The sequence below is a fragment of the Phascolarctos cinereus genome, unplaced genomic scaffold (assembly GCF_003287225.1).
Source record: "Phascolarctos cinereus isolate Bilbo 61053 unplaced genomic scaffold, phaCin_HiC Scaffold_4;HRSCAF=312, whole genome shotgun sequence".
NCBI classification, from domain to species: Eukaryota; Metazoa; Chordata; class Mammalia; order Diprotodontia; family Phascolarctidae; genus Phascolarctos; species Phascolarctos cinereus.
The window spans coordinates 727,911,465-727,935,191 of NW_027555847.1; the positions used below are offsets into that span (position 1 = coordinate 727,911,465).

Here is a 23,727-nt window from a genome sequence, read left to right on the forward strand (position 1 = left end):
GGAAAGAATGTTGGCCTGGGGTTCCGAAGGCCTGGAGTGGAGGCCAAGCCATGTGGCCTTCCTTAGGTGCAGGTTTTTCTTCTTTAACTTGGAGATAAATGCATACTTGCACTGCAAATATGTGCTGCTCTTACTATTGTGGGACTCAGATCTCGTGCAGAATGAGCCACATGTCATAGGTGCTCATACACTGGCTTTAGAATGCTCCAAAGCCCTCCATGCAAGTCCTGCCCGCTCCCCCTTGCCCCCGGGCCCATGTGAAGGTTGCTGGCTGGGCTAGCACGCATGTGTTTGGTGTTTCAGGAGTCAGTGACCTTCAAGGACGTAGCCATAGACTTCACCCAGGAGGAGTGGGGGCACCTGGACTCTTCCCAGAAGGAACTGTACAGGGAGGTGATGCTCGAGAACTATAGCAACCTGGTGTGCCTGGGTAAGGCCAGCTTCCCCCGGGACTCCGAATGTGCACTTTGGGCTCCTTTGGTTCCAGCTTGAAATGGTTTAGGGTATCTCACGTGCTGTGCCATTATTGTTTGGCCCACAGAGACCAGAGGTTATCCTTTGGGGAACCAAAGTCAGGGGGTTTTTTTGTTTATTTTTGACAAACTATTTCCAGGTTAAAGGTATTTGCTTTATACAGCTGGGAACTGGAGGCTTGATGCCTCTCTGCCCTGCCCACCTCCCCTCTACCCCTCGGCCTTCCCTCAGTTCCAAGCCTCTGCTAAAAGTTCTGTGGAGATCCCTGAATGTAGGAAAGGTTCCTGTTCTCTCGGGGTGGGAGAGCGCTAGTGAACTGTTTTCCTTCCTAAGTCCAGCCGCATTTTGTGACTTGTTCCCTTCATACTCCAGAGCATCCTTCAGAGATCCTCAGAGCCACCTTGTGGCTCTTAGCATGGCCACACTTTCCCCAAGCCAGAAGGGAGAGGACTGACTCTGAGATGTCTCTCTGTCCCCTTCCTTTTCCCATTTTGGACGACCAGGACTTGCAGCCTCCAGACCAGACCTGATTTCCCATTTGAAGCAAGGGGAAGCGCCTTGGGTGGCAAGGAGAGATGTGGAGGCAGGCACGTGGCCAGGTGAGTGAGGGAGGGAGGGAAATGTACAAGCAGCGTTGCTGCGGCTGCAGCTTGTGACGTGTGTGACGGTCGCATCTCGGAACTCCCCTGGCGTCTGGACATCTGGGGTGCTCTGGTTGTAAGCTGCTTCATAGGCCTTTATCCTGACCCCAGGAAATCACCTTCCTCCCGTCGTGTGTCTCCTAGGCTCAGAGAAAGAGGTGCCTTTGAGGGGAGGGGGAGAATCTGTATTTGCCCTCAGCTCTGTTCATCAGCAAACATTTATCGAGCAGCCACCATAGCTTAGTGGCTGAGGGCTGCTAGGTGACACCATAGTGCACAGAGCACTGGGCCCAGCATCAGGAAGGCTCATTATCCTGAGTTCAAATCCAGCCTTAGACACTTACAGGCTGTGTGACCCTGGGCAGGTCACTTAGCCCCATTTGCCTCAGTTCCTCATCTGTAAAATGAGCCAGAGAAGGACATGGCAAACCCCTCCAGTGTCTTTGCCAAGAAAACCCCAAGTGGGGTCATAAAGAGTCAGACACTACTGGAGTGACTGAACAAAAAACCGACTGTGGGTCAGGGACAGGACTTAGCACTGGGGCTGCAAAGGGAGAAAGGAGACGGCCCCTGCCCTCAAGGAGCTTAGATTCTGGGAGGCAGCGTAGCAGGTGATGGAGGAGACAGCAGCCACCACGGGGACCAGAGAAGTTTCACAGAAGGTGCCACTGGATCTGAGCTTGGAAGGGACTAGGGGCTAACGGGACAGAGGTGAGAGGGAGGGTATGAGCACATTAGGGCTAGTCTGTGCACAAGACCTGGCGATGAGAGGTGGAGTGGCAGTGTGAGAACGTCAATGAAGACAGACTGGGGAGTGTAGGAAGGGAAGGACGGTAGAGACCAGAAAAGCAGGTTAGAGCCGAGTGGAGAGAGGGCTGTAAATGCCAAGGGAGGAGTCCCCTTTGGAGCCCAGACATGAGGGGATTTGTAGTGAATCCTGCCAGAGATTTAGGCCAATCCCTCTGGTGCCTGTGTGGGGCGCGGTTTGGAGGACAGACGCAGGGCAGGGGGCCCACTGCAGAGGCTATTGCAGCTCAGTTCACACGTATCTTCCCATATTTCTCTGATTTCCTATAATATTTATGATTTCTTCTGGTATGATAATTTTCCACACATTCCTCTACCACAATTTTTTCAGGTATTTCCCAGTCACTGGGAACCTGCATTTTCAAGTCTTCTACAAAAACTGTCAAGAAATACGTAGCTCACTTAATCATAGTTACCCAAAGAGAAATGTCACACAATGCTCAGGCTTCAGAGGGTTCCAAAGCCAGCGTATTGAGTACTTCCTGTGTGTGGCTCACATTGCACTAGATTTTGAACATATAATTTAATGAAATAGCAAGGAAAAATGAAATGATATGCTGTATATAATTAAATGCCAATAAAGCAGACATCTACATATGCATAAAAGTTTAAATACCTAAATGAGCAAGATTCCAAATAACTCAGCTTCCAAAATGGAGCCAGCTGAAAAGGAATGAGAGAGGGCACATGGGAGAGGACAGATGGATTTCGAAGAGAATGACATAAAACATTTAAAAATTAACACCTCTGCTAGAAAAAAAGTTGTTCTCCATAATAAAGATGACACTTTCCTTCCTTCTTCGTTAAGAGAAATAGGGACCTGACATCAGACTAGAAAGGAGTAACGGAAAGGATACTATAGGTCAGTATTATTGATAAATATTGACACAAAGAAATTTGAGACTACAGAAATAGATACAAAAAATTCTTCATTATCATTTAGTCAAATGTATACCAGAGTTACCAGGATGGTTCAAAACTGAGAAACAACTATCAGAGCTAATATAGAAGCAACAAAAATGATCGTATCTGTTGGTACAGAGAAAATCTTAACAGAATATATCTCTCCTTTATGTTAAATACCCCAAGGCTCTATCCTAGACTCTTTCTTCTTTCTGTAAAGTCTGTGCTGTCAATAGCCTCTGTAGATCTAGCCATCATCTCTATGCTACTGACTTTTAAGTCAGTGTGTCCACATCTCATGTCTCTCTAGGGCTCTAGACCTATGTTCTGTTGGCATCTCAAACTCAGTACGTCCCAAACCAAAGTCATCGTCTTTCCGACTGAGCCGAATTCTCTTTCTCGGTTCCGTGTTTATGTTGAGGGCACCACAGTTCTTCCAGTCACCCGTGTTTGCAGCCTAGGAGTCACAGCTGACCCTTCACTCACCCCTCCTGTCCAATTAGTTCTGCCCCCTCCCTGTCTCTCTCATCTGTCTGTCCCCTTTCCACTATCTTTAAAGCCTCTCCCATCTGTCCTCCTCTCTTATCCAGACTGTTTCCGTAGTCTCCATGCTCACCTGCCTGCATCTGCTCTCTCTTTTCTCTGTCCATCCTCCAAAGAGTCATGAAATTGATGCTGAATTGACCAGGCGCACACTAAGTGCACACTACGGGCTAGGCACCAGTGTTACCAAGACAGAGCAGCTCCCCCCTTCACATTCTTTGGGTGCACAGTAACACATACACGGAGATTGAAGTGTGAAATGCACACAAAGCAGTTTACGAGGGGAGCATGCAGGCTTGATGTGACCCAGTTTTAACAGTAGAACAGGGGTTCCAAAGGACTCAGTGGATGTGAGGGGAGAATGTGACACGGGGCATGGGAGGCGTGGGGCTGGCGTGGACATGTGGTCAGGGACGAGACCCACTGGTCTGGATCGCCTCGGCGGTCCATCGTCACGGCCCCCACAGTAGCTGTGGTCATGTCGACTTGATTATCGATCCCGGGTATGAGGGGAGGAGGGTGGGCGCAGCAGAAGGGTGATGCCGTGTGCGTGGCTCTGCCTGATGGGCACACCTCCAGCCGTGGTCCCCGGGAAGCTGCAGTGGCTCCCAGTGTCCTCTGTCATTCCAGGCTTTTCATCGTCTTACTGCCTGAGTGAACTTGTGCAGGTCACCTGGAATCAGTTTCCTTATTAGCAAAATGAGCAAGAAATAGATTCTCAGTCCCTGCCAGCTCCAGAGCTTGGGTTCTGTAGTCTGTTTTCTGTCTGTTCAGGCTGATGGCTTCGTCTTCCTCCACAGAAACCCTTCTTCTTCCAGACTGACCTCAGCCTCCTTGCTTTTGCACAGCTTGTCCCCTTGCCTGGAATGCTCACTTTTGTCACCTCAACCCCTTGGAACCCTGAGCTATTTTGGAGGCTTACCATCTCATGCCTCATCTCCTCAAAGGCGTCTTTGCTGATTCTTTCAGATGTTAGATGTCTTGTCCCCCCCCCACTAACTCACTTTATTTTATGCATTTATAAATATAAATTATACACATTTGCATTTCAGGTATGTACTCTGTATTTATTCATCTGTGACTGGATATCATCCCCAGTAGAATGTCAGTTCCTTGAGATCAGAGCCTGGCTCACTTTTGTCTTTGTATCTCAGTCCCAGGCCTGGTAGCTAGCCAATATTAACCATAAATGTGGGTAGATTGTCGAGCTCTAAAAAGGCATGACCATGGCCAGGCCTTTTTCAGAGTGATCACAAATATGAATGCAAGCTGGTGTCCTTTATAGTGCCGGGATCATGGATTCAGATCTGGAACAGACCTGAAAGATTGTCTTTCAGCTCCCTGATTTTGGAGGGGATTCACCTTGGACATGGAAGCACATTTTCCCTTTGGCCCAAGGAACCTAGCCAGGAGCAATGAGAGGGAAGTTACGAAGCATTTAATGCTGGATGTCAGGATGACCACCCTAAGGAGCAGAGCTGTCCAGAATGCAGTGGTCGGTCTGGGCCGAGGCGGTGTGGTAGCTTCTCTTACAGAGAGCTCTCCTTTCTAGTACAGGTTAGACTATGGGATCCCTGTGAAAAGGTCCCTCAGCGTCACAGGACAAGTAAGTGGCCAAGCTGGGGTTTGAACCCATGTCTGCTGACTCCAAATCCAGAACTCTTTCCAAAGTACCGTGAAATCATTCTCTCTAACTTTAGAGTTAAATCAGTGCTGCTTCCCCAATATTATTGGCTGCTGTACTAGAAATTTAGCTATCACAGTAAGACAGGATAAGGAAATTAAAGGAATAATCATTGATTAAAAAAAAAATGAACTATTCTCATGTACAGGTACAGGATGATTTCCTTAGAAAAACCTCACAGAATTAGTGAAATAAAAAGTTAATTAAAAAAAGCCACTGGCATTGTTTTATAGTATCAGTGAAAATCAGAAGGCAATGACAGAAAAATTCCGTGAAAAATGCAGTGGCCTTAGTTAGCCCACCAAGACCAAGGACTTATTTAATTAAGAGAAAGGAGGCCATTGTCCAGTTTTTCTGAATTTTTATGCTGTTGCTTTTGCTTAGTACTGCTTTGCAGTGTTGTCTGAGCTGGACCGTGATGCACGTCTGTGCCCAGTCGGAAGGTGCACAAAGTGAAGACTCATGTTTGTCCTGCTAGGTGGGGTTCATCCCAAGGCTGTGCAGGGTCAGGAGACGTCACCTTTGACTGCAAGGTCATCCCAAGCTTCAGTGTTCTTGGTTCTGGGGTACTAGGTGCTGAGAAGGTACTCAGCATTCTCTGATAGAAAACAGGGCAAGGACTTTTGGCCCCCTTTAGGCCTTTTACCCCACACTGAACTTTGTGAAACCTTGTAGAGTGGGCACACGCTCTCTGTTACATGGTTGTGCCCTCCTTGTGGCTGTCCTGTTCAGGAGCTCCTAGAAAGGAAGCTTGAGTTCAGGCTGTGTGCCGTCTGACTGACACAGTGGTGGCTCACAGACCTAGACTCTCCCCTGAGCCTTGGTCCTGCATGGCAAATTGTCCATTGGACGTTTCAAGCTGGATGAACTCAGCACGTTCTAAACAGAGCCCCTAGCTTTCCCCCCATGCCTGCCTGTCCTCCGGACTTTTCGCCAGTCCATCCAGTCTCCTGTGTTCACAATTTCTACATTCTTCTTGCCTCCTCACTCTCCCTCACAACTGCTGTCCAGTACCTCCACATGTGTCCGCTGAATACTTTCTCCCTACTCAGAGCCCCAGCACCTTATTTCAGACCCTGATTACAGCTCACCTGGATTATTGCAGTGACCTCCTCATGGTCTTCCTGACTCAAGCCGTTCTTCCCTCTAGTCTAAATTCCACACGACTACCAAAATGATTTTCCTTAAGCAAAGCTCTGATCCTGTCACCCCACCTCCACTCAGGTCCAGGGATTCCGTACTGCCTCTAGAATTAATACAGAATTTGCAAGTTAGAAGGAACCTGTGTTTTCCTAGTCCAACTCATTTAAGGATTCCCCACTCTAACATATCCAACAGGTGGTTATCTGGCCCATGCTTTTGAAGGCCTTCAGAGAGGAAACCCACCATCTCCTGAGAAAAGCCATTGCAGCATTTGGACAGCTCTAAGTTCTGGAAGTTGTACCTGTCGTCAGCCCTAAGTTGGCCTCTTTGCAATAAAGATGTGAGTGGTTTGAGAGTGGTGGATAGTGAAAGTGGCAGAAGGAAAGTCTAGAAGTTGCTGTGGGCAGCCAGGACTTTTCTGGCTGCATATCTAAGACCACTCTTGGGGATGTGGAAGAATGTCCAGCCAGTGCTAAAGAGAATAGCTAGGGCTCATCATGTGGGAAAAGTCAGGACTTTGTGAGATCAGGTGGAAGGAGTATGAGAAAAATGCCCAGAACCAAGGGAAGGTTGTTCATGAAGAAAGGGGAATTCCATGTGGCACAGTGAGTCAAATAGGATGAGCTGAATTGGAGCGGGGTAGGGTGGAGAAAGATGGGCATGAGAGAACAGAAGGTAGGGGTTAAGGGTACCTAACTCCTAGGGATTCTAGCCAGTGATTTAAGTAGATGAGGACAAGGAAAATAATGGTGTGTGAGTATGCTGGCCACATGGGGGTAATATTTACAGTCACCAGGGGGTGGTTTTGCAGAAGGATGCTGGGCCTTAGTCAAAGCTTTCTCTTGTTTTCTGGATGGTCAGAACAGGAAGTGTTGCAGGGGTGACAAGGCTTCCAGATCTGTTGGGGTTCTGCGTCTTGGTAGCCCCTACCTGTTCCACTCAGCTTTGCTAGGGGTAGAGTAGGCAGTGAAACAGTAGCAGAAGTAGGTACTGGTTCTTGTAGGAGGATGAGCTAAGCCTTGGTCACCCCTGAGTGCTCCATGACAAGTAATGTCTGCTTTCTGCTTCCATACAAAGGATTGTGGCAGAGGGATAGATAAGGCTGTACCTTTTAAGACTGGCATTGAGACAATTATTACAAAAACATCAGAACAAAATGCTGGGGCTAGGTGTGGTGAAGACAGATTGTTTCTCCCATGAAGAACTGAATCCACTCCATGGGTATGTGAGGAAATGTACAGTGGTCCTTTTCATGATTTGGGTAGCGTCCAATTAGCCAGAGTTACTCATTGCATCCCCAAACCTTCACTTCAGACCCCTCAGACACCTGCTTCCTCTACCCCCCCCAAACCAGGGCCAGGAGGCCAGTGTCACTGATACAAAGAGCATGTGGTGGGGAGGAAGGTTTAAGAAGAGTAGACAGATAGAAGGGGGGCCATGTCATAAAAGGGATTGAAAGCCAATAGAGGTTTGAACGTAGAGGTGATGGGGATGGGTGTCAATGGAGTTTATTGAAGACGTGGGGAGTGAGAAGAAATGACACGATCAAACCTGCCTGTACATTAGAAAAAGCACTTTGTTGGCTGACTATGAGCTGGATTGGGGCAGGCAGACCCACCAGCAGCCATTTCAGCAGTATAGGTTTGAGGTGATAAGGGCCTGCACCTAGGTGGAGGCATTTGGAGATGGGATGCTGGAGGTCCGCAGAATGGTTAGGTTAGGTAAGATAGATATGAACATCAGGAGATGGTAACTAAATCTCTGGGATCTGCTGCAGTCACTAAATCCAGTAGTACAGAGAAAGGAAAGGAGAGAGCCCAGGGCAGAGCCCTCTTTCCCTTCCTTCCTTGCCCATTATTGTAGGGGGCAACACACCATTCTCCTGGTCCCTCAGGCTCCCAACCTAGGTATCATCTCCCCACTCCCACTCTTCACCATCTCTCACCCCCATATCCAGTTTGCTGCCAGAGCCTGTCAACTTCACTTCTGCAGCATCTCCTGATTATGCCCCCTCCTCTCCTCTGACCCTGCCCCCACTCTTGCACAGGCCCTTATCGTCTCCCACTTGGACAATGGTAATAGTTGTTGGGAGGTCTGCCTGCATCTGTCCTCACTCCAGTCCATCCTCCCTTCAGCCACTGAAGGGATTTTCCTAGAGCACAGGTCTGCTCATGTCAGTCCCTACTCAATAAACTCCAGTGTCTGTCCATCATTTTGAGAACAAATACACAGTACTTTGGTGTTCAAAGTCCTTCAGAACCTGCCACTTGCACCCTTGCCTTTCCAGTCTTCTTACACTCTTAACTCTTCAGTTCAGTTACTCTGTCCTCTTGACTGGTTGAGGATCTGGTTGGGGTTGCAGAACTACTCCAGATGTGCTCCCCCACTGAGCTTTGATTTCAGAATGCCAGTCTGCTGAAATGTGTATCACAGCTCTCTCCCTCATAGCTTTGTGCTCAGTGTCTAGTGCCTGGAGGAGACTAAATTATCTGTAAGTATTGTCTCTGTTCATCGGTTCAGTTTTGTTAACCTACTCAAGCTTGAAGCCTTTGATGTCTCTATCCTTGGAACACAATTGTATACCTCTTGATTTCCAAGTGACATTTTTATATCATTGGAGAAAGATTTCATGAGTTGTCTTGAAAGGTTTAATGGGATTTTAGTGGAGACATTACTTGATTTCATCCATGTACCTCAAGTGATTAAGATATGTTGATGTTATTCCCCTCTTTAACGAGAAAGGCCTAATTACTTCTATTTATGAGAGGTGATGATGGGCAGGACTTTAGGAGGCTTAATCTGTACCCTGAAAGGCCCCATGTTATTAGCAATCATTTTTTCCTTGAATAGCATTTTTTCCAGTTACAGGCAAAAACAATTTTTAGCATTGAACAGAAAAGATTTGAGTTCCAAATTCTCTTCCTCTCTACTTTACCTCCCCCGTCCGTGAGATAGCAAGCCATTTGATAAAGGTTATACGTGTGCATTCATTCAAAACATTTCCGTATTAGTCATGTTGGAAGAGAAAACACAGACAAAAAAACCCATAAAAAATAAAGTGAAAAATAGTATGTTTTGATTTGCTTCCAGGCTCCCATCAGTTCTTTTTCTGGAGGTGGATAGCATTTTTCATCATGAGTCATTTGAAGTTGTCTTGGATCATTGTATTGCTGAGAAGAGCTAACTCGTTCACAGTTGATCATCATTCAATATTGCTTGTTACTATATACACTCTTCTTTTGGTTCTGTTCCATCAGTTCATGTAAGTCTTTTCAGGTTTTCCTGAAAGCATCCTGCTTGTCATTTCTTATAGCACAACAGTATTCCATCACAAACATATACCACAACTTATTCAGACATACCCCAATTGATGGGCATCCCCTCAATTTCCAATTCTTAGTCACTACAAAAAGAAATTTTTGTACAGATAGGTCCTTTTCAATTTCTTTTATCTTTTTCAGGAAAAGTTATATTCATTTATTTTTTTTTTAGTTTTAAACATTCACTTCTATAAGATTTTGAGGTCTAAGTTTTCTCTCCCTTCTTCCTTTTTCCTCCTCCTAAGACAGCGTGCAGTCTGATGTACTATATACATATACAATCATATTAAACATTTCCACATTAGTCATGTCGAAAGAAGAATTAGAACCAAAGGGAAAAACCCGTGAGAAAGAGGAAACAAAAAAAAAGAGAGAGAAAGAAAATGATATGCTTTGATCTGCATTCAGACTCCGTAGTTCTTTCTGTGGATGTGGACAGCATTTTCCATCATAAGTCTTTTAAAATTGTCTTAGATCCTTGTATTACTGAGAAGAGTTAAGTCTATCAAAGTTGGTCATTGCATAATGTTGCTGTTACTGTGTACAGTGTTCTGGTTCTGCTCACTTCACTCAGCATCAGTTCTTGTAAGTCTTTCCAGGTTTTTCTGAAGTCCATCTGCTCATCATTTCTTATGGAACAATAGTATTCCATTACATTCATATACTACAACTTGTTTAGCCATTCCCCAATTGATGGGGCATCCCCTCAGTTTCCAATTCTTTGCTACCACATGAAGAGCTGCTATAAATACTTTTGTGGGTCCTTTTCCCATTTGCATGATCTCTTTGGGATACAGACCTAGAAGTGCTATTGCTGGATCAAAGGGTATGCAGTTTTATAGCTCTTTGGGCATAGTTCCAAATTACTCTCGCGAATGGTTAGATCAATTCACAGTTCCACCAACAATGCATTAGTGTTCAATTTTCCCACATCTTCTCCAGCATTTATTATCTTCCTGTTTTGTTATGTTAGCCAATCTGATAGGTGTGATATGGTACCTCAGAGTTGTCTACTGGACATTCAATTTGAGGTGTCTGAAAGGCAGTTGGAGATGAGAGATTGCAGGTCAGCAAAGAAGTGAGAACAGGAAAGGTAGATTTGAGAGTCATCAGCACAAAATATGGTAATTAAACCCATGGGAACCAATGAAATCACCAAATAAAATAGTATAGAGGGAGAAGAGAAGAGGGGCCAGGACAGGCCTTGAGGGTCACCTGTGGTATGAGGGCTTCATCAGGATGAGGATCCAGTAAAGGAAACGGAGGAGTGGTCAAAGAGGTAGGAGGAGAGCCGGAAGAGAAGGATGTCCCAAAACCCTAGAAGGAGGAGTGCATCAAGGAGGAGTGGTCAGCAACATCCAAGACTGCAGAGAGAGCAAAAATGTGGAATGAGAAACAACTGTCGGGTTTAGCACCTAAGATCATTAGTAACTTTGGAGAGACGTTTTGGTGGAATGGTGGGGTCAGAAGCCAGATTGTAAGGGGTTAAGAACAGGGCCAGAAGAGACACAGGAGGCATCTTGGAGGGTATCTTTTTGAGAAATTTAGCTACAAAGGGCAGAAGAGAACACAGGCCTACAGTGAGCAGAGATGAAGGGATCGAGGGAGGGTTTCTTCACGATGGGAGAGACATGAGTGTATTTGTAGGCAATAGGAAATGAGCCAGTAGCCAGGGAGAGATTGAGAGTAAGTGAAAGGGATGAATGGGAGGCAGTCTGTTGGAGGAGATGGCGTGGGACGGGGTCACTTGAACAGGGAGAGGGATTAGCTTGGGGTAAAGAGGAAGGCTCCCTCATCATGTCACACAGGGGTAATGAGAGAGGGCCAGAAGGCACCTTCGTGATAGGATGTGAGGAAGAGCAGAGGAGAGGGAGTCACAGCAAGTGGCTACCTTTTTTCTGTAAGATACAAAACAAGGTTCTCAGCCAGGAGGCGGAGTCACACAGAAAGACATTAAGTGACTCATCTGGGGTGTCTGAGGTCAGATTTGATCCCGTGTCTCTTTGACTCTGCCCACTAGGATACCTCACTGCTTCATTAAGAGCCGGGGGTGGGGGGAGAAGGTGAGAGAGAAAGAGCAGCATAGAAAAGAGAAAGAAGGGGAAGTGTTGCTAGTTTATAGACAGGGAGACAATGAGAAAATCTGCTCAGCTGTAACTGAAGGAAGTGCTTTTGGGGAACTATGGGAATATTTGCATTTTTAAAGACTGAAGTGTGTGTTATATATAACAAGGAAATATGTAACTTCTGAGGATTTACTTTTTCTTGATCCAGATTTGATTGGTGATTTCCTGAGTGGGGGAAATCTTAGTGTGGAAACTTCCTCAGCCAACACAGATTGACAACTCCCTTCTTACTTAGACATGCCTGAGGCCTGAGACAGTCAGTATCTTGCCCAGGGTCATATCACTAGTATTTATCAGAGACAGGTTTTGCTGACTTCCAGACCAGCTTTCTGTCTTTTACTTGACAGGCAGCCTGTTACAGCAGACAGGGCTCAGGATTTGTAGTTGGAGGACCTGGATTCAAATCTAGTCTGTTCTTTGTTCCGTCTCTTATTTTGGGCAAACCATTTATGCTTTCTAAGCCACATTTTCCTCATTTGTAAAAAGAAACAGTTGAACTAGATGACCTTTAAAAGTCCCTTCTTGTGTCCTGAGCCTTATGAGCTTGTACCCCATTCCTAAACAGTCGTTGCTCTCAGGAATTTTACATTGCACCGCATGTCCTCAGCCAAAGGTAATCAGATGAGGAAGAAGTGACTGACACCTAGAGAAGGCCCCCACCAATGGGCTTCACTTGGGAGATGGCGCCCCACAAGTCTTGGAAGAATGAAAACCTTTCGAGAGACTGAGGTCAGAGGCCAACATACCAGGCAAGGGGTGGCACCTCTGACTACAGACATCAGGAACTTTGAATTTGTTAAATAGGTAATGTGCAGAGGCAGTGAATTTGTGCAGCAGCAAGTTGGTGTAATGGGAGCATCGATATGAGCGTGTAGTGGAAGAAATAGAAGGAAGATGTCTTGGAAAGGTTTAGAAACTCGTTGCAGTGACCCAAGTAGGAGCTATGAGGAGGACTGGAGTTTGATAGCCCATTCTTTCTATGCACAGCCTCAGCTACTGTTCAGTATTTGCTCCTGTCCTCATTCCTTTTGACTAATCAATTCCCTCATGACCTCGTTGTTCTTCATTCCCTTCTAGATTAATTCTTGTTTAATTTTTTGTTGGTTTGTTTGTTTTTGGCCTTCATTCTTCCTGTGTTCACCTCTTACTGCAAGGCTGAATGGCAAAATTATCAAACCGTATTTTGTATGTGTTAAGTGTTCTCTTTAGTTGATTGATTGTTTCCATTCAGATATCCATTGATAGTATTCCGTTGAGGTGTCAGAGCTACCCACTGGTCTTATTTGTCATTCCAGTGGTCATTCTGTTATTGTAGTAATTCAAAATAAAATATCCTTATTTAGGATCTCTTTAAATCTATTAAATTTCTGACATTGTGCCTTTATGTGCCATCTGTGAGTTTCCTATTATATACACAGATGGGACTTGGCCCATCCAAATGATCAGAAAGCATACAGTTTAGAAACTGAAATAATGACAGAGGCCTTAGGGAAGGGAGGAAAAGATAAAGAATGGATCAGTCTCACTCTGCTTTTTCCTTAGGAATTCATCTATAAGAACCAAGGAGAATAAAGATCAGAACCATAGACTTGAAAGGAAACCGAGTGTCAAGGCCATCCACCTAATACAGGGATCCTCTCTGTTGTCCCTAATGGTCACCAGTCTCTGCATTACTAATTCTGGTCCTCACTTTGAGGAATGTCGTCTGTCGTGAGGAGGCAGCATTAGGGGCCGCAGCAACAACAGAAACACCGACAACACTAGGATGAATGTAGAAGATGCACACTTAAGTCTTAGCTCTACTTGTAAGTCAGTCAGTAACATTTATTAAGCACCGTCTGTGTGCCAGGCACTGTGCTGTGCCAGGGGTGTAAAAAGAGGCAAAGAAGCTTGCAGTCTAATTTGGAAAGGGGGGAGGGGAGATAGCAAACAAATGACGTACAGAACAAATAGTGAATAGAACAGGTACTAGAATTAGGACGGCTTCCTATAGAAGACGGGATTTTAGTTGGGACTTGGGCGTGTGACATAGGGGAAGCCATTTCACCACTTTTCTCCTTAATTTCCTCAACTGTAAAATGAGGAAATTGATCAAGATGAGTTCTTGAGTGTCTTCTAGTCCTGACGTTGATTCTATGAGGCAAGCCTTCTGATTTTGTGCATCTCCTGATGCACGGTATTCCTTCTTTCTGTTAAACTGAACAGAGCATCCCTGAATCTTACACTCATTCGTCCCTCTTATAACTGCATCCAGTAGTTTACTTGTAGTCATCTTCAAGTTTATTCTTTTTTTATTGTGGAAGCAGCTAGGTGGCAAAATAGAGTGTAGACTTGGACCTAGAAGGATAGCCCCACCTTCACATCCTGCCTCACTCATTCACTGAGTGTGTGTGACTCTGGGCAAGTCACTTAGCCTTATCTAAGCTAATTTTCCTCCTCTCTAAATTGGTAACAGTCAGGCCCTAATTCATAGGATCATGGTGAGGTTCACATGAGATGACACGTGAAGCACTTTGCAAACCTTAACACTGATATGCAAGGGCAATCTCCTGTTGTTAGGATTGTTCGGCAGTGCATTGGTGTGAAGATAACCATGGCTTGGAGTTGGAAGGTGCTGCTTCAAGTCCCAGTTTTGACATTAGTACCAATGCAGCCTTGGCCAAGTCACTGTATCCCTTAGGCTTCAGTTTCCTCATTTGAAAAGATAATCATTAAACACTTTATACACATTGTGTTTGACTGTCAGTGTGAAAGATTTTTTGAAATACAAGTAATAGGCCTAGTGGTATTTTCCCCAAACCCATTCTTCTTCTGCATGCTTCTGTTTCTTTTGACCATATCACCAGCCTTACAATCTTCCACATTCATAGCCTCAGACTTATCTTTACCTGTTTAGTCTTGTCTTTAGCAGTGGGTAGAACCCTGGGCCTGGAATCAGGAAGAACTGAGTTCAAATATAGCCTCATGACATTTGAGACAGCTTCTGTGACTCTGGGCAAGTCACTTAACCTCTGCTTGCCTCAGTTTCCTCAACTGTAAAGTGGGGACAATAATGGGACCCACCTTACAAAATGGTTGAGATAATCAAATAAGAAAAAATTTTAAAGCACTTTTTTGTAAAAAAAAATTACAAAAACAAATGTTTGTTTTTTCTTCTACATACCAATCGTTGCTGTCTTGTCTATTCAACTCCCACAATATTTCTTGTATCTATCCAGTTTTTTTTTTCGCCCATGTGGCCATCAGCATATCTCCCCTGGCCTATTACAGTAGATTCCTAGTTAATTGACCTGCGTCAAGTCTCTGACCTCTCTCTTTTGGCCTGCATCTATATAGCTTCCTAAGTGACGTTCTTAAAGAGTATGTCAGACCGCATCTTCTCAGTAAGCTCTGGCGATTCCCTATTTTACTTCTAGCCTATGGTGCAAACTCTGCTGCTTGCAGTTAAAAGCCTTTTACAACCTGGATTCAGTAGTCAGTAAACATTTGTTAAGCATCTTCTGTGTGCCAGGCACTGGGCTAAGTGCTAGGGATACCCAAAAAGGCAAACTACAGTCCCTGTCCTCAAGGAGCTCACAGTCTTATGGGGGAGATGACATGCAAACAAAGATGTACAAACAAGCTATATAGAGGATGAATAGGGAGTAATTAGCAGAGGGGTGGTGCTAGGACTAATGGGTTAGAAGAAGGCTTCTTCTAGAAGATGGAATTTTGGTTAAGGTTTCAAGGAAGCCAGTAGCTAGATGAGGAGAGAGAGCATTCCAAGTATGGGAAATAATCAGAGAAAATGCCTGGAGCCACAGGATAGAGTGTTTTATTCACCAGAATAGCCAGAAAGCCATTGTCACTAGATAGAAGAGCCTGTGGCAAGGTCAGGTGTAAGAAGGCTAGAATAAAGTAGAAAGGAGCTAAGTTATGAAGAGACTTGAATAGGATTTTCTATTTGATCTTGGAGGCAATTTGGAAGCCACTGGAGTTTATTTAGTGGGAGAAGGGGTATGTGTGACTGAAAGATCAATTTGGTAGCTGAATAGAAGATAGATTGGATTGGGGAAAGACTTGAGTAAGGCAGACCCTTACCCAATAAGCAATTATAATACTCCAGGCTAGAGGTGATAAGGACCTGCCCTTGAGTGGTGGCAGTGTCAAAGGAGAGAAAGGGGTGTATTTGAGTGATGTTGCAAAGGTGAAATACATAGGCCTTAGCAACAGGTTGGATATGAGGGGTGAGAGATAGTGAGGAGTCCAGGATGACACCTAAGTAGTGAGCCTAAGGGACTGGGAGGATTAGTGTTGTCCTCTATAGTGATAGGGAAGTTAAGAAGAGGGAAGGTTTAGGGGGACAGATGATGAGTTGTGTTTAGGGTATGTTGAGTTTAAGATGTCTACTGGACATCCAGTTTGAGATATCTGAAAGGTGGTTGGAGATGCAAGATTGAAGGTCAGCCGAGAGATAAGGGCAGGATAAGTAAATTTGCGAATCATCACCAGAGATGATAATTAAGTTCATGGGAGCTAATGGGATCAGCAAGTAAAGTGGTATAGAGGGAGAAGAGGAGAAGGCCGAGGAACCCCAAGAGACACCCGCAGTTAAAGGACGAGATCTAAATGAGCCAAGCTCCACCACACCATTCCAAGGTTATCCATATCTCTATGAACTCTATAGCCTAGCCAAACTGGTCACTGCCTCCTACAGGGCCACTACTCCACAGCTAATGATAATTCTTTCCTTCCCCTCCTCCCCCCACCAGATTCCCTTGCATTTTGAAAATATTCTCTGTATTTACATGGTCATGTTGTTTTCCCCAGTAGAACATAAGCTTCTTAAAGAGCTGTTGTTTCCTCTTTGTCTCTGTACCCACAGCACCCAATTTAGTGCTTGGCACATAGGTGGAACTTTAAGATAAGGTGCTAATATTTATTCTACCCTGTACGCTTTGAAAGCTTTTTCTTCTTAATTGAAGAGACATAAAATAAGATTAAATGTAGAGCAGCATGAACAAGGGATAATGACACTTTTTATTCCTTTCAGATTGTGAGACTGGGACTGAAACCAAGGGATCAACCATAAAGCTGGATATTTCTTTAAGAGAATCATTCCCAGAAGGACTCACAAAGCATTTTTCTTGTATCTCCCAGTTCAGAGGAGTTTGGCAATGTTCTTCCAGTTTAGGGAAGCAAGAAAACAATAAGGAGAAATATGCTAAGACGATAAAAATCTCTAGGAGCAAAACTTCCAGTAATGTGAGAGGTCCTGAATGTTACAGATACGACAGAAGCCTAAGTCCATCTTCCGTCCTTTTTCAACAGCAAAGAGTTTCTCTGGGAGAGCATTCTCATCAATGTGATACTCAAAGAAAGATCTTCAGAGTGTGTTCAGACCCAAATAAGTGTAATAAAATTTACTCAAGGAAGACATTTTGGAAGCCTAATAAATGTGAGAAATTCTTCAATCACAATTCTGGCCTTAATGAGGCCAATAGAAAACATGTTGATGAGAAACCTTACCAATACAAAGAATGCGAAAGAGCTTTCAATCAGAGCTCATCCCTTTCTATTCCTCAGACAATCCATCTAAGAGAGAAAAGTCGTAAACATAATGAATGTATTTCAGGACTTGATGAAGGTCAGAAAATTCGTGCTGGAAAGAAAATTTACGAATGTAATGAATATGGGAAAGCCTTCCACCAGGGAACAGAATATACACAGAATCAGAGAGTTCATTCTGAAGGGACTTTTTATGAATGTATTGAGTGTGGGAAGGTCTTTGCTTGGAATTCAAGACTTGCTTTGCATCGACGAATTCATACTGGAGAAAAACCTCATGAATGCAACGAATGTGGGAAGGCCTTCAACCAGAGAATTCACCTTACTCAACATCAGAAAATTCATACTGGAGAAAAACCTTTTGAATGTAATGAATGTGGGAAAAAGTTCAACCAGAAAATACACCTTATTCTGCATCAGAGAATTCATACCGGAGAGAAACCTTATGAATGTCAGGAATGTGGGAAGGCCTTCCGCAGGGGAGAGCAACTTACTCGACATCTGGTAATTCATACTGGAGAAAAACCTTTTGAATGTCATGAATGTGGGAAGGCCTTCTGCCATAGAATACAACTTGCTCAACATCAGAGAATTCACACTGGAGAGAAACCATATGAATGTAATGAATGTGGAAGAGACTTCAGTCGCAGCACATACCTGACTGAACATCAGAGAATTCATACTGGAGAAAGACCTTTTGAATGCAGTGAATGTCCAAAAGCCTTCCGCTGCAAAAGACTACTTACTCAACATCAGAGAATTCATACTAGAGAAAAACCTTATGAATGCAGTGAATGTGGGAAGACCTTCTGCCAGAAATCAGGACTTAATCAACATCAGAAAATTCATATTGGAGAGAAAAATCTTATGAATTTAATGAATATGGGAAGTTCTTAAGTCAGAACATCAGAAAATTAATGCCAGAGAAAAACCTTATCAGTGCAATGAATATGGCAAGGCCTTTGGCCAGAGAATAATCCTTATTCAGTATTATTGAAATCTTACTGGAGGAAAGTATTAGAAATGTAATGAACATGTTAATGTCTTTAATCAGAAAATTCAACTTAATTTTACGTCAGAGAATTCATACTGGAGAAAAGAACTTACTAAGTTAAAGCTTAGGAAGGTTAAGTAAGTCAGGATTCAGAATTAGAAAATTTTAGAGTTGGAAGAGATCTCAGCAGCCATCTCATCCAACCTGTATCTAAAAGAACTCACCACTATGACGTTCCTGATGAGTGGTTGTCTAGTCTCCTTGATAGCTTATAGGGGAACTCATGATATATTGTGGTTTACCATTCCACTTTTGAACAGCTCTCATTGTAAGATCATCTTTTCCTGCAGTAAGGTTAAATTCTCATCTTTACAAAATGAACCCATTGCTTCTGAGTCAGTCCTTGCAAGCCAGAACAAATAATCAACCATGCACAGTACATCTTTCAAATATTTTAACAGAGATAGTATAGTAGGCCAGTCCAAAACCATCTCCAAGATAAATATCCTAAGTTATTTTAAGCCTTCTGCATATAACATTGGCTAAAGTCTCATCACCCTCATGATTTTACCACCTCTGGATGCTCTCCATCTTTACAATGTTCTCCCAAAGCTGTGGCACTGAGATGTGAATTGAGTATTCCACATGTGTTTCAGCTGGGACTTGAGTATAGAACTGATTTCTTATTTCTCTGAGCTATTACTCTTAATGTGATTCAAGATAAGCTTTTACAATTTCTAAATCACACTGCTCACTCATTTTGAACTTACAGTCTATTCAAATTCCAAAGTTCCTAAAATTCCTTTTTTTTTTTTCATAAACTGCTATTCAACCATGCCTTTTCCATTTTGTTTCGGGAAATAGATTTTTTTTAATCCAAGCATAAGACTTTATATTTATGTCAGTTTAATTCCATTTTAGTAAATATGACCCAATGATCTATCTTTACAAGGCCTTTTTGGTTCCTGACTCTGCCATCCTGTCTTATGTTTCCCTCCTTGATTTGTTTCATTTACAGATTTGATGAGACATGTCATTCATCAAATCTGCTCGTTGAAAATTGATCAGTGCCAATTTTGAAGGCAAAATATTAGCCACAAATTACAGCTGCTGAAAATAATTACTGCATACAATTTAATTCAAATGTAATAAGCCTTTGCATTTTAAATCTGCTGTTGATTGAAAACAAAATATTCTACATGCAAATGATAGTGAACTAATAAAGCATTATAAAATACTGAAACTTTTATGACTTGACAACATTAAGCCTGTTCTCTTAAAACTGCTCTTTGAATTTTTGTGATTCGAAGTATCTATCTCATCCTGGAAGTTCTTGAAGCTATATAATACTGTTATGATCTCATGTCAAATAATCTTTGGCTGGTTTTCTCTTTCCATTTAATAAACCTTTCTTAATTTGTAACTTCAATGCAAACCCTATCCTATAAGGTAATTTTTAGCATTTTCAGAAGACTTACTTAAGGTGACCAAGTGAAAGATAGAAGAGCCCAGCTCCCACATACACAGCAGCAATGATTTTAAAATGGCACCAGATGGAATGATTGAGAAAATCAATGAGAAGTAGCTGCAATGTCATCGTCGTTGGCTAAGCCTGTACTAAAATGTGGCTGGAAGACTGGAAGTGAGGATAGAGAAGTTGACCAGGGAAGCCAGCGTGGTCTCCTATACCAGTGCCGGAAGCCTGTGGGTATTCTGCAAGGACACATCAGAGGGAGAATAAGCCATTTTAGGGACATCTAGTAATTGGAGGCCTGAAGCCAGCAGTATATCAGCCCTACATATCAGAACAGAAGCAGTGGATAGAAATAGACACCATATATTACTAAACAGGAAAACTGGCTTGCTATGCACTCCTTAAAGCACTGGAAGCCACAACCAAAGACAAGAATAGCTCAGACAAGCACTGTGAAAGGAGATTAGCTTAGAACAGAAAGTGAAAAAAACAATTGAAGTGGGAGATTCCCTGCAAAACAGAATGGAAGAAACAGCTCAATCAGTACATGAGACAGCAAGATATATTAAAAAGACAGAGAAAAGGAAAATATGGAAAGTATCTACAATCAGAAATAACTGACCTGGAAAATAGGTCAAGATGAGAGAATTTAAGAATCATTTAGTTTCCTGAAGACTGTCCAAACAAAGATCCTGTGAACTATATTCCAAGAAATCACGAAAGAAAACTGCCCAGGTCTGTGTATCAGAGGCAAATATCACATGAAACTATAATACCATTAAATATTGAACTATGATATTCCAAAAGATAAAAAATTTACAATTGCAGGTAACTTACACTGAAAAACAGCTTTATTCTACAAGGGAAGACATCAGTTGTTAGTAGAATAGAAGGTATCTGGAGTCAAGACAAGTCTAGAAAGGTAAATACACTTGAAAGTTGAAGTAACTAAATGGAGATGAAATGCTTATGTTCAAATTGAGAGAAGACAGGATGACCTTTCAGAATCCTAAAGCCTTCTGGGGTCACAGATAAGAAAAAGAAAAAAGGGGGGGGGGCAAGTGGTATTGGGATTGGGTTTTGTTGTTTATTGTTTGTTTTGTGGGTTTTAAGAGATGACAGAAAAAAATATAAGGGAGAAATAAGAATATAAAAAGAGGGATAGGATGGGGGGAGGGTGGGACTTGTTATGGCCCAATTTTTGTCTGAATTGGAAACAGGGTTGAACTATAGGGACACAATTTTGTATAGAAACACACCAAACTCATTGTGGAAACCAAGAATATAAGCCTGATTCTAAAAAAAAAAAAACTTTATTAGAAAGGATAATGGGGGAAGGGGAGGGATACAGGTAGAAATGTGGGTGATGTAAAAAGAAAACATTGGGGCAAAAATAAAAATAAGTTGCTAGAGCATTCAAGGGAAATCTTGAAAAAAAGGGTAGAAATGAAGCAGGAATACACTTCCCTACCTCAAAACTGTCATAAAGCAGTAATCATAAAAAGCCATTTTGTATTAGTTTAGAAACAATAAAAGGAAAGGAAATCAATGGAAAAGACTGGACAAGGAAAAAAAATAAATAATGGAACTCAGCAATATGTTTAATGATCTCCCAAACACATTAGCTAGAAAAGACTCCTATTTGGTAAGAACTTCTGGGGAAGTTGAAGAGGATTCTGGCAGAAACTAAACCATCATCTTACACTGTATTTCATCAAAATGTCTCCATGAACTAAATATTTAATATAGAAGGAACAGCAGTTCATATGCCTGTCATAGCAATGACCCAGAGCTGGATTCTTAACTAAACAAGGAATAGATGGTTATTTATGTTAGCTCATTTTGTTTACATGAATTTGAAAAACTTTTGCATAAATAAAATTGTCTTTAGGTTAAGAGAGGAAAATAGGGGAGGGGAAATCTTCGTATCAGTTGTCTCTTTGTAAGTTTGATATTCAAACATCAACAGCTAACCAACATATAAGTCAAAAGCCAATTCCCAAGAAACAGGTCTTTTAAAAAATGCTGGGGCAGGTAGGTTATGCAGTGGATAGAGCACCAGCCCTGAAGTCGAGAGGACCTGAGTTCAGATCCAGCCTCAGACACTTGACACTTACTAGCTGTGTGACCCTGGGCAAGTCACCTAACCCCATTGCCTATCCAAAAAAAAAGAAAATGCTGTCTGCCATAGGAAAGAATGCTCCAAATCACCAATAATAAAGGAAATATAAATTAAAACCAGCCTGAGGTTGTGTTGCTGTTGTTATTGAGTTGTTTCAGTTGTGTATTACTCTGTGACCGCTGACCTTATTTGGGGTTTACTTGGCAAAGATACTGGAGTGATTTCTTCTCCAACTCATTTTATAGATGAGGAAACAGGCAAACAGGGTGAAGTGACTTGCCCAGGGTCACACAGCTAATAAGTGTTGGAGGCCAGAACTGAGCTCAGGAAGATGAGTCTTCCTGACTCCAGGCCCAGCACTCTATCCACTGTAATTGTGCCACCTAGCTGCCTATACCCTGAGGTTTTACCTCACACCTGTTGGCAAAAATGGCAAAAAATGAAAGCAGTTGATGTATTTAGACCTATAAATTGGCACAACCAGTCTGGAAGGCAGTTTGGAATTATGCAAAGAAAGTGACTAAAATGCCCGTATACCAGAGAGTCTGCTGTTGAGCATATATCTCAATGAGGTTAGTGGCAAAAGGACCCCATAAACACCAAAATAATAATAGTGTCATTATGTATAACAAAGAACCAGAAACAGCAGTGGTGCCCATTGATTGGGCAATGTGAAACAAATTGTGCTACTTTAATGAAGTTGTGTTTTAATGGGTCATAATGATGAATACAGAGAAGCATGGGAAGAATTAGACTGATGCAAAGTGAACTGAGCAAAATAAGGAAAACAATTTACACGATGAATACAATAATGTAATGGAAAAAGCAAGCATTAAACTATGTTGTAGAAGTTTGATGACTGAGCTTTGTCCCAAAGAAAGATAAGATATCCCTAGTTTTTATAGAAGTGGGGATCCATGGGCGTGGATCATTGCATATGACATCAGATTTTTTCAATATGTTAATTAATTTGACTGAACTTTATGTTCCTTCCTTTATTATAGGGGTTCTCTGAAAGGGAGTTGCCAAGGCATTCAGCAAGAAATATGGGTGATGTCAGAACAAGATTAAAAAATGATTTTTTTTGAAAAAATTCGTAAGGGAAGCTGCATGTGCTTGGTAAATTGCCCTGTGTGCTCACCATGACCAGTCTCCTTTCAAAGGCCATGCCATCTCATCTGGGATTCACTGTCCATCCTTGTCTCCCTCTCTCTCTCTCTCTCTCTCTCTCTCTCTCTCTCTCTCTCTCTCTCTCTCTCTCTCACACACACACACACACACACACACACACACACACACAACAAACAAACAATTCCACTACCTTACATATCCCCTGTCTTGGGATAGGATGTTGCCCATGGAAGCAAAATGTTCTCTCAGTTAAAGTAGCCTCTTGCACCATGGGAATTCTCTTAAGCAGGTCCATTCTGCTAAGAGACTAGAAGCCCCATCCCTTCATTATTGCAACATGGATTTGATGGAGATGTATCATCCATTTCCATCTGTCTTCCAACTTCTCTTACCTAATTGTGTAACCTCTTGCTCTGTAAATTCTTCCCACCGAAATAGAGTCACGTGGAGAATCAAAGGTTTTAGTCTGTAATGAAATTTCACCTTACTTTCTTTTCATTTTAAGTTCCACTTAAATCTTTATCCATTTGTGTCCTTTTTGTCCTTTACGATCCCACCGTCCTTTTGCCCGATGGGTGATTTTTTTTACACTTGAGATCTAACTTGTTCTTTGGTTACTGCTCAGATGACCTGGCTAGGTTGCTGTGACATTGTTAGTCCCTTAATAGTCCCTTAAGTTCCTCCAGCTGTCAGAGGATAGAGGGAAGCAAAGAGGAAATGACACAATTAACTTTGGGACCTTGGATTCACAATACATTTTCATTTACAAATTGCCAAACACTGAACTATTGAGCAACTTCTGGATCTGTGGTCATGAG

General features: G+C 42.8%; 1 protein-coding gene across 1 annotated transcript in view; it reads left to right on the forward strand.

Moving 5' to 3' along the window:
- LOC110203595 (uncharacterized) overlaps positions 1-21,897 on the forward strand; it is a 28,642-nt gene extending 6,745 nt beyond the window's left edge. The window contains exons 3-5 of the mRNA XM_078154511.1: positions 304-430; positions 978-1,073; positions 16,674-21,897. Coding sequence (XP_078010637.1) covers positions 304-430; positions 978-1,073; positions 16,674-18,085 — 1,635 coding nt within the window. The 3' untranslated portion in view covers positions 18,086-21,897. The remainder of the gene's footprint in view (positions 1-303; positions 431-977; positions 1,074-16,673) is intronic.
- Positions 21,898-23,727: the final 1,830 nt, after the last annotated feature.